The following is an 11,669-nucleotide window of genomic DNA, read 5'->3' as shown; positions in this document are numbered from 1 at the left end:
TTAGATAATTGCATTAATGAGAAATCGAACAGGTGTTCCTAATAATCCTTTAGGTGAGTGTAGTATACTATGTAGTATGGGTTTTATATGAATATCTTATTTTTTATTTTTAATCAGATGATATGATGTAGTCATTATGTCTGGTTAATTATGTCAAAATTTTGTATACTAATTAGTGGGATAGTATACAAAGAATTTCAGACGGTTGACCTGTTTATGATTTAGTACACTAATACAATCTACTGAACTTGGTCAATTAAACTTAATTTTTATAAGATTACTGACTGTTAGTGACCCTTTTTTTCTTTTTTAAAATATTATTTAGTATGGTAGGACGTGTTATCGTTATGAAATTTCAGGGTAACTAGATTGCATGCTGCGACATACTGTAACAGTAAAGTAGTAGTATGCATACTATCCGGTGAAGTAGTACACATGTTTGCTTATTGACATTAAAACTTTGAGTAATGTACTATTTTGACACACTAATAATAATAATAATAATAATAATAATAATAATAATAGGCATGCATATTTAAGAATGTTATTATAAAGAAATATGCAACAACAAAAGTATATTTAAAATGATAAACTGCTCAGTGGTCATATACATACTATTTATACTCAACATTTCCTACAGCAGTAGTAACATCATAGACACGTTTCATAGTTCACAGTCAAGTATCATAGACTGTAACTTTAATTTCCTGTTTAGTAAATATCTTGGTATTGTCTTAAAATGTATTCGACTACAAGTAAATGGATACTACTTCAGGGCCCGTATTTACAAAGCTTCTTAAGCCTAAAAGTTGCTCCTAATGATGAATTTGTAAGCGGATTCTTAAAATTATGTAATTTTCATCTTAAATTTAGGACAATCTTATTAAAGATAAAAATGTTTCACAAAACATCTTAAACCTAAAACCACTTCTAAGGTAAAAACTGTAAAGTGTAGAGAGGAGGACTTTTAAGAGGCTAAGAGTTTCTATAGCAGAGGACAAAAAGGCAGAGAGAAGAAATATTCTCCAAACACAAAGTGTAAGAGTAAATGCTCTTACTTCCAATTTTGTTTTCTTCTTCTTTTACTTTCTTCCATCTCTCTTGGATTGTTGGCTACATACCATCCAAAAATGCAACTTAAATAGACTGTCCTGCTATTATGTAAATTGGTAAAAGTTAAGCTATTTTGCTCCCATCAATCTAAAATGGATTACAAGCAGGGTTGGGGGACATTACTTTTTAAAATAACTAATTACAAAAAAGTAATCAGTTACATTACAGCATTACCTTCTAATAAAAGTAACTAGTTTAAGTACTTTTCCATTGCAGAAAATGAAAACTCCTTTGTAAATCCTCATGCATGTTGTTTTAGTCAAGACCTTTATAATTATTCTACCATCATCACTCAGCGAAGTATGAGCCATAACCTGTAAACACCTAACAGCAGAAATGACAAAGGGGGGCGGGTTATCAGGGGGGGGGTGGGGCTTGTAGGTGTTCCTTTTACACACACACACACACACACACACACTGAAGGAATCACTGCTGTCTGGCTCACAGGTTACATAAATTGTCTGAATAACGGATTACATTTTTAAAAATATAACTAAATAACTGAGTACTTAAATGGTGGACATAATGCGTTAGATTACTCATTACAAAAAAAGGAAACCAAGTTACTTTGTAACGCGTTAAACCCAACACTGATTACAAGTAGTAACATCAGTATGGTAAATAAATGTAAGAATATAGTAACTACTGTGTGGAAATCGGTTGCTTTAAAAGTAGACACATTTTCAATATTTGGTTGTTGTAATTTACTTTGCATTAAGTAGTCGGCGTTCAAGATTATACAATGTCTTTATATACAAACATTATGATTTCACTGTCTATTCTATTATCATATATTCTGTTTTCACAAAGAGTGCATTTTAAGATGTTTACAGATTTTTTATCAACCAATCACAGTCCTTGAATTGCTGCATCATCCCTAGCAATGAGGTCCACCACACCCCCTTATTAAGATAAAGGTTTTTGTACTGTCCTTACTCAGGGTTGCTCTGAGAATTTTCCTAAGTTACTTTTAGTCTAAGACTCCCAGCTAGGACTTTTTTAAGCTAAGATAGGAGCTCTCTGAGAGAATTCTAAAAAGCTACTCAGGTTCAAATTTAAATTTTATTTGTCACATACCCAGTCATACACAGTACGATATGCAATGAAATGCTTACACGACCGCTCGTGACCTCAAAAAAAAAAAAAAAATATATATATATATATATATATATATATATATACTCAGCAAAAAAAGAAACGTCCCTTTTTCAGGACTGTGTATTTCAACAATAATGTTGTAAAAATCCAAATAACTTTACAGATCTTCATTGTAAAGGGTTTAAACAATGTTTTCCATGCATGTTCAATTAACCATAATCAATTAATTAACATGCACCTGTGGAATGGTCGTTAAGACCTTAACAGCTTACAGAAAGTAGGCATTTAAGGTCACAGTTCTAAAAACGCAGGACACTAAAGAGACTTGTCTACCGATTGTGAAAAACACCCAAAGAAAGATGCCCAGGGTCCCTGCTCATCTGCGTGAACGTGCATTAGGCATGCTCTAGGGAGGCATGAGGACCGCTGATGTGGCTAGGGCGATAAATCGCCATGTCCGCACCGTGAGACGCCTAAGACGGCGCTACAGGGAGACGGAAAGGACGGCCGATCATCCTCGCGGTGGAAGACCACGTGTAACAACACCTGCACAGGATCGGTACATCTGAATATCACACCTGCGTGACAGGTACAGGATGGCCACAACAACTGCCCGAGTCACACCAGGAACACACAATCCCTCCATCAGTGCTCAGACTGTCCGCAATAGGCAGTCCATGAGGAGGAGATGCACTGTAGTACTTCAAGCAGCTGGTGGCCACACCAGATACTGACTGGTACTTTTGAGCCTCCCTTCATTCAGGGACACATTGGGAAACATTTTTACTTTATGTCTTATGGTGTTGACTCTTTTAGTGTTCATACAAATATTTACACATTAAGTTTACTGAAAGTAAAAACAGTTGAAAGTCAGAGGACGTTTCTTTTTTTGCTGAGTATATATATATATATAAAAAATATTTAACAAGAATAAATAACGAGAAATAGAAAAATAGAAAAGAGGCAAGAAATAAATATTTAACTATAACAAAGTTAAACAAAATATACAATTTTTCAAGATATAAGAAATATAAACCTATCTGTAAAGACAAGAATAAATTTAAATACAAATAATATATGGAATGAATGAAGTGTGCAATTGTCCTGAAAGGTAGAAGTATTAGAAGTAAGTCTGACTCATTTTCCGATAAATAGTTTTTTTTTAATTATTTTGTTAATGCTGTTGATAGCATGAATGAACATGAATGAAGTCTAGTAGAGATTGATAGCAACAAGATTTAACATTAAAATTGTTAGCATCTTTCATTACTTTTGTAGCTTAGGTGCTATCATTGCTACCCTGTATAATCCAAGTAGTCTATGCAATTAAACCTGGGCTTACTGTACACAATACAATACAGTTAAATGATGTGCCAAAACATTATCATTTTGTTATTTCAATTGTTTGTTAAAAACATTGTTATTGCATGGAGAATAACAAAATGTTGTGAGTAGAAGTAAAACAAATCACAATAGGAAAAACAGCAATAAAGTACAGTCTGAAATGAAGAAAAATATTACCATTTTGTCATCTGTGAGTTTATTTGTCCTGAAAGAAACTAACATAAATACTATTAGCATGTTGATTTACCACGGTATGCGTAAAGTACAGTAAGTGTTCGGAGTGTGTGTGTACCACCTTGGTGTAGACAGTGTTCATATTGTTCAAGCAGATTCTAAAACATATCCATATACTCAGCATAACTGTGTTAATCTGTGCCGTCTTATTAAATCTCTCTTAGAATTGTTCTGTCACCTTTTTCAAACTTAGTCTCTGTTCACAACTGTTTCTGCATGAGTGAAAATAATACTCAACTATGATTACTTTTACCTACATCGAGGGACCCATTTCCAACAACAACTGCACAACACATCTTCCTTTTCAGTACTTGGAAAATGTGCGACTGGATCTATGCCCCGTCGACAAACTCAAATGCGCGTTTGAGATGCGTAAGTTTTAGTATTGTATATTTTGCCACATACCGTAGGCTATTTGTATTTTGTTTCTCTTCCACCTCTGGTTAACATACCAGAAAAAGAGAATAAAATACCAAGAGGGGTCCTTTGGATTCTTCTTGTCTAATGTCAAATACGCACACCATTTGTCAGAAACATTTAACTTACAAAATTAGTTCTTAAAAAGAAAAAAGTTCTTTGGAGAGCTTTTGAAATCTATGAATTCTATTTTGATTTAAAAAAAAAAAAAAGACTTTACTCAGTCAGCCATGTTTCTTCTTCAAACGTTATATAATGAGTGCTAGTCACGTGACTAAGTCTTTTTTTTTTTCGAAATTTCTGTGAACAGTTTTGCACACATTTTCGGGAGGATTTGTCAATTTTGTGTTAAAATTCACTTATACCACTTCAGCAGTTATTTCAGCCAAAGTGAAAATATGAACTGATTCTAGTAAAAATATTCACTTTATTTTTTCTAATTAATATCTATTGGTGCAGGTGTTTGTTTACATTGAGACAGTAGCGCATTAGTAGATTATTTTACAGTAGATGATTAAATCCGACACATAACTGTTCATAACATCACTTTTACTCAACATTTAGATTTCACTTATGGTGCAGGTTAAACTTCAGGCAGAGATCTAAGGACTGCAAAAGTTTCAGTAAATTCTGTCTAGTGGTCGATTTAACGCATGCGCAGTACCGTGCGGTTTATAATCTGGCACAAAATTGCTCATAACTTTTTCATGGCGCATGTTTAACCGAACTTAGTACTGCAAAAGTCTCATTACAGTCAGACAAAAGTTTTCCAGAGACTGGTTTCAGGTGCCGTAATGTATGAAATGGAAAGATATCATTAAAAGAGCGAGTTCTTTTATTTATAGGTAAATAATTCAGTTTGTTACAGTAGTGACGCCTGACCGCTGGATGGAGCCGCTCGTTTCCCCCCGCTAGATTCATGCTGTAATCTGATTGGCCAAGAGCGCAGACGTCGCACTCGGTGATTGGACGAACCTCCAAGGATCAAGCCGGTTCTGCGCATGCGCAATCTTCTTCTCAAAGCGTCAAATTGAAGCGTCAGCACTGTTAAAGCGTGTGAGAGAGACCAGAGAGAGAGAAGACTGATTAAACTCCTGGTGTTCGGGTAATAACAGAGTTACGGAGAGACAGAGGATGACTCAGGGCTCGGGGAAGAAGAGAGAAGAGCTTCATGTGGCGAACGGAGGACTGAAACAATCCACATGGAGCAAAGCGCTGAGCAGCAGAGCGGTGTGGGAGGACAAGGTGACACACACACACACACACACACACACACTATATATATATATATATATATATATATATATATATACACACACACACACTACACACAACACACAACACATTGCAAAAACGGCTTTAAACCTCTTCAGTAAAGTTTATCTTGCAGTCATTGCTAAGCTAACTGGCTAATTAGCTTCAGCTGCTACATTAAGCACTATTGCAAAAGAAAAGACGAATATTCGAAATAATAAATAATAACGTTCTACGTAACAAAACACAAATCGATCCAATTATAATCTCTAACTGCATAACCAGAAATAGTCTTAATAACAATAATAATTCACAATTTACTGTTTTTATTGTATAAGAAATGTAGGATAAGTAAGAAGAAAATTTATAAATGGGTTATTCAGTGGAAAATAATATTATAAAATTGGTATGTTTCTAAAAGTATATGACCTGTAACATTTTTGTTCAAATGTAAGCATTCTGTGTAAAATTAAGTACTCCCTCTTAAAAAAATAATAAATGATTTTTTGTTTAAATGCTCTATCCAAATTAGAGACACATCTCATGTCATGTGACCAGACAACATAGAAAACTATATTTTATTAAATTAAAATAGCTTTTTGTTAAATAATAATTTTTACATATACACATATATCATCATTACATATATACCATTAAAAGTCTAGGGCTACCTCAGTGCTGTGCATGAGAGGTTTTTTGGTAAAAGCTTGAAAATCAAGTTTAAGTTGAATAATTAAGCAATAAAAACTAATATTGCTTTATATTAGTTAAGCTCTAAAAGATCTAAAAATCTAATAATTTTAATGATTTATTTTATTTTTCTAAGCAAGATTTACACTAAGTGAGATTTAATCTTACTTTTAAGTAATTTTTTGTAAGGAAAATGTGCAGCATTGTTGTAGAATAAGGGGTGTAAGGGAAAATTGATGTATAAATTACATTAAACATCCTAAGTTTTTTTTATTTTTTTTTTATTTAATTTAAAATTAAATATTACTGTAACGGAATCTGATGTTGCTGTTATGAAAAGCATGTCAGAGAAGCATGTTAATAAACAATTGGTTTAGTTATTCAGAAAGAAACAAAATGACTCTGATTTTCTCAAATCATCAAGTCAGAAATGTGAATATATATGAAAAAGAAAAGTAATAATAAAAAAAGTTGTAATGTCCTAACGTGACTGTGTGTTAATACTGTACGAGTGCATCGGCGATGCAGACATCGTTCTCTCCTGTTTTTGGTATCAACACAGTTAGTTTATGAAGCAGTGTGTTAACCGTCATGATCATAAGGTCCAAACTTTGTGCACCCCTGACCATCACACACGTGTTTCTTCTACAAACTAATGTTAAGGGTGTATTGGAGTGAAAGAACTTAAGTGTTGTGCGCAGAGCCCTGACTGAGCGCAACCCAAACTTAACAACCAGTTTGTGATTGAAAAACAGTTAGGAGTTACTTTTGGTTATATTGTGATGAATTATGTGCTGTGTCACAGAATGTTGATTCAATTTGGGTGTTTAATGGTTAATGGATTTTGCGCTGAGCACTGATTTTCTTTTTTATAATAATAAAATTCTGTATATACCTGAACTAGAGTTTAGTTTATATATGCATTTTATTATTATTATTATTATATATTTTTTAATTGTATCAATTTAGGCACCAAGTGGCAAACTTTACACAATATAAAAACAATAATGATAATTATAATAATAAAGCTGCAGTACATATTGTAGGAAAATTCATAAAGGGTTATGAGACGAGTAGAAATTGACTTTTTGGAAAAATATAATTTTTTCTAGAAAGTTATGTTTTTAAAAATACCATATTAACTGTATAAAAAAAAATACCTTAAACAAAAAGGAGTTGCTTGTAAAGTGTCAAATAAAAGGCTAAAATGAAACAAAATCAAAGTAAAAAAACAAAAAAATCAAATGAGTTTTTAAAAATTTTATATACATGGCCCTGGCTTAAGCTGGTATATACTTTTTGGGAGTTTTACATAAAATCCACATTTATTTGTGCAAGTTAGAGAGTTGTAAAATTATTTATTGCACCTTTAAGGCCTGTTCAAGCTAAAATAATACAGACTTTTATGGATTAGATTTCTATAATGTCAGATGACTTTATTTTTCCTTTTTTCCCCCCACTAAACTGTAAAGTTATTTTCTGCAGGATGAGTTTTTAGACGTGGTGTACTGGCTCAGGCAGATTATCGCCATTATCCTGGGAGTCATCTGGGGCATCGTCCCGCTCAAAGGCTTCCTGGGAATCGCCATGTAGGTGTCTCTCTGAGAATTAAATTTCTGCTTTAATTCATTTATTTTTGTTCTAAAAAATTTAACAGAAATATGACGTTACGATGCTCGAAAATATTTGTCCTGCATGTTAAGCGTCACTGTACGTGTGTGTAAAAAAAAAAAAAAAAAAAAAAAAAGGAACTAGTTCTAACCTGGATTTCCCTGGAAATATTTTTGTTATTTAATAGACACATAGTTGGTTGTTAATTGTTCGTAAAATTACACATAGTGTGGAGAAAGTGAAGTAGGAGCGTAATGGCTGAAGGCCTCGCAAATAAATACCGCTAAAAAAGAAAGTAAGCTGTGAAGATTGACAATTTTTAGGAGTAACACAGAGTGCTGTGTTCATTTGGGACGATAACAAGGTGCTGATTGGATTTTATAAGTATTTTGTTCAAATTCTAAACAAACAGCAAATAATTCTAATGCTGTGCTGCCTGCTAATGAATAAACCTGTAGGATTATAGAGGAACATTTCACCACCTCAAATGCAAATGTATGAATTTAAAATGAATTACAAAAAAACAAAATCTATATTCTGTAGTCAGAGTGGTGATAAGGAAATCATGAATCGTAATAGTAGATTTTTTTTGTTCCTCGTTTTTAGCGCTCGTTTACTAAACATGTGTTAGTAAAGGTGACCACGCTAGACCTCTGCTAAATTTCATTTACTTCTATTAACACTTCTCGCTAATAAGTGAAATATTAATAAAGTAATTAATAGTAAACCTGATCATAGATATTTTTACAGATACACACTGATGATTCTATTGAATATTTACTAATGTTCTCACGTTCTGATGTTCTCACTTTCTGACCTTGCGCAGCTTCTGCATGCTGAACGCCGGCGTCCTGTATCTTTACTTCAGCAGCTTCCAGCAGGTGGACGAGGAGGAGTACGGAGGAACCTGGGAGCTTACCAAAGAAGGCTTCATGACTTCATTTGCTTTATTTCTGGTAAATACACTCGCACATCCTGCCTCTTACTCACACTCACACATACACACAATATATTTCTGTTATGTTTAATGTTAGTCCATAATCTAGTTTTTTTTTTTTTTTCTTGTTAATGAGTATTTAACAGTATCGTATATACAGAGAGAGAACTTGCCATGTTTAATTTGTTTGTTGATTTTTTTTTATTTGTTGATATACACACAGTTGAACTTTTTGATCTTTTATGTGGATGTATTATGTTTTTAAACAATCAGATTAGTTTTCTTTAATAATATACCTTTTAATACACTTACACAGATTCTTTTTTTTAATCAATGTGTACTCTTTTTACAAAAGTTAAGAAGACGTTTTTATATATTCATTATTTCTTTTTAAATGAATTTTTTTTTTAAAGGATAAAATATTAAATGAGTTTTTTTTTTTTTAAACAATCTATTAAATGTGTTTTTTCCCCCTCTAGTTTATTAGTAGTCTTTTTTTAAACAAACATTCTTAACAAAAAAAAAAAAAAATATATATATATATATTAACTTTTAAAAAACAAATTAGTATTTTACAAGATGCAGAACATCATACATTATTATATATATTGCATTTTTATATTATTTACTTCCTTCTGCATGAAATAGACATATTTGCAAAAAAAATTATTATTTTACAAAGGAAGCAGATCAAACAAAAGTTGTTTTTAATATATTAAGATATCACAATATTTATGAACATTATAACAAAAAGTGTGCATGGATGTTTCCACTCTCTCATACACACTCGAGGTGCTAAAGCATCCTCCCTATAGTCCTGATCTCACTCCATCAGATTTTCACCTGTTTGGTCCCCGGACAGCAGCCCTACGAGGCTATACACTATTTTAAATTAATTTAAATAAACTCTACAGCCAGGTTTTTCTGTAATGTGATGTTTGTTGCACATTGTACTGTATTTACATGTAGAGAAGAGCGATTCGTCACTTTGGAATAAACAAAGTTTGGAAATTAAGTAAAATGACTGTTGCATCATGCTGATATCCATGCTTCAGTTTTTCTTACTTGTTTACTTCTACAGTGAGGGAAAATTTGAAAACTGTACACCTGTGTGTGTGTGTGATTTTGTGTGTGTAGGTGATGTGGATAATCTCCTACACGGCGCTGCACTATGACTGAGGTCCGGTGGAGGACCCGCTCTAAAGCAGCGCGGTGCGCTCGGCAGGACGGTGGGGTCCGGGGACGGGCCGCACACGGCCAGCACTGGGCTTCACACACACCAACAGCAGCACACCTGAGCCTCCTGACCCAGGTGCATCGTGGGTACTCTGCTCTGAACCACTCACTTCCTGATCGGCGGCTCATGGAGTTTCAAGCTAACGCCCGTCCAGTGCGCTGCCATGTGTTCTGATTCGACACTACTCTCTCTCTCTCTCTCTCTCTCTCTCTCTCTTCCTCTCTTCCTCTCTTTCTCTCTGTGAATGTCTTTATATTTAGTTTGTAATTTAAATTTCATTCATTTCCTATGACTCTGGTCTTGCCTCATAGGTCTTGCTAATTTAAAATTGAGTGTAAATTATGTATAGTTTCCATTTTAAAGCTGTGTTTTTTTTCCTCACTTTTTTCACTAGTTTCTCACCTGATGAGATTTCTCTACGTCTCAGTATTTTAGAGAGGAGATTATACGAACGCAGACGAACTTGGTGAGGTTTTGGTGCCGATACCACAAGGTGTTACGCTCAGATTCAACCTGTCAAATCCCCCCACCCCCACCCCACAACAACATGTTCTAGAGCGAGATTAATCCCACATCCGCAGGGTATTAAGCATTAAGATTTTGGAGTGCATGCAACTTATAAATTAAATTTTTTAATTTTTTTTTTACTTGACATTTTCCTTCTGAAACAGTCCGGTCGTTACCGTGTGCATGCTTTTTCCTCATTTCATTTGAAAAAAATTGTCACAATGTTTCCATTTTTCTTACACGTCTTTAGATTCTTTAACGTTTGTCATTGTAATAAAAACTGTAATTCACCTGTAAAATGCCTTCGAGTTCATTTAATAAATAAAAAAGAAGAATAAAACTAACGAGCCATTTAATCATCGTAATGCACAAAACTTTTATATTGTTATATTAAAATGTTTTGTATTACATATCACAAGCACGGATCAGACTGAAATACACTTACAATAGCGTATATAATGTTAAAAATAAAAGAATTCTGGATGGATTTTAGTCAAGTGAGTTTAAAGCTCAACTAAAATAAACGTTTATTTACAAAAAAATAGTTCTGTTTACAATGTGAAAAAGTTAAATAATTTGTCTCTCAAGCTGTAGACCCCCTTGTAAATCAGACACTATACATCAAAAATGTTTGACTCCTGTTTCTGTGCTTTGCTTTTGATTTTAGACTTGTAGTGCCCCCCTGAAATTATGAGTTTAAGTTAAAAAAAAAATATCTGCACTCTGGTTATATTTAAACTCCTGTCTTATCTGCACTTTCCGTTCGTGGCTACTGTCTCCCCGGTCACTGCTGTTCAGGTGTTACATCCGTTTATTTGAAACTGCAGTGTGAGCGAAGAGGACCGCTATCCGAGGGCTTTGTGATCTTGGATGACGATGCACGTCTGCACACTTTTGCATACACACTTGAGGTGCTAAAGCATCCTCCCTATATTCCTGATCTCAACTCCATCAGGTTTTCACCTGTTTGGTCCCCGGACAGCAGCCCTACGAGGATGGAGAAGTGAAGACACTATTTTAAATGATTTAAAATTAATTCTACAGCTGAGTGCGGATCATTTTTAACTGAGAAAGTCATCATTAGAGCTCAGAGGTTATTGTTTCCCCTTTTCAAACATACTGCAGCTAGTGTATTTTTTTGTAATGTGATTGTTGTACTGTATTTACATGTAGGGAAGAGAGATTCGTCACTTTGGAATAAACAAAGTTTTTAAATTGAGTCATATG

The 11,669-nt window shown here is 33.7% G+C and overlaps 1 protein-coding gene across 1 annotated transcript; it reads left to right on the top strand.

Moving 5' to 3' along the window:
* The first annotated feature begins 5,215 nt into the window (after positions 1-5,215).
* Positions 5,216-10,786, top strand: rab5if (RAB5 interacting factor). The gene is made up of 4 exons (XM_053481927.1): positions 5,216-5,451; positions 7,636-7,739; positions 8,588-8,717; positions 9,836-10,786. The coding sequence occupies exons 1-4, from the start codon at positions 5,341-5,343 to the stop codon at positions 9,875-9,877; spliced, it is 387 nt and encodes a 128-aa protein (XP_053337902.1). The 5' UTR covers positions 5,216-5,340; the 3' UTR covers positions 9,878-10,786.
* Positions 10,787-11,669: the final 883 nt, after the last annotated feature.

Source organism: Clarias gariepinus, chromosome 22 (genome assembly GCF_024256425.1).
Source record: "Clarias gariepinus isolate MV-2021 ecotype Netherlands chromosome 22, CGAR_prim_01v2, whole genome shotgun sequence".
Classification (NCBI taxonomy): domain Eukaryota; kingdom Metazoa; phylum Chordata; class Actinopteri; order Siluriformes; family Clariidae; genus Clarias; species Clarias gariepinus.
The sequence above is the reverse complement of the archived record's forward strand: the minus strand, read 5'-3'. Positions and strand labels throughout refer to the sequence as shown.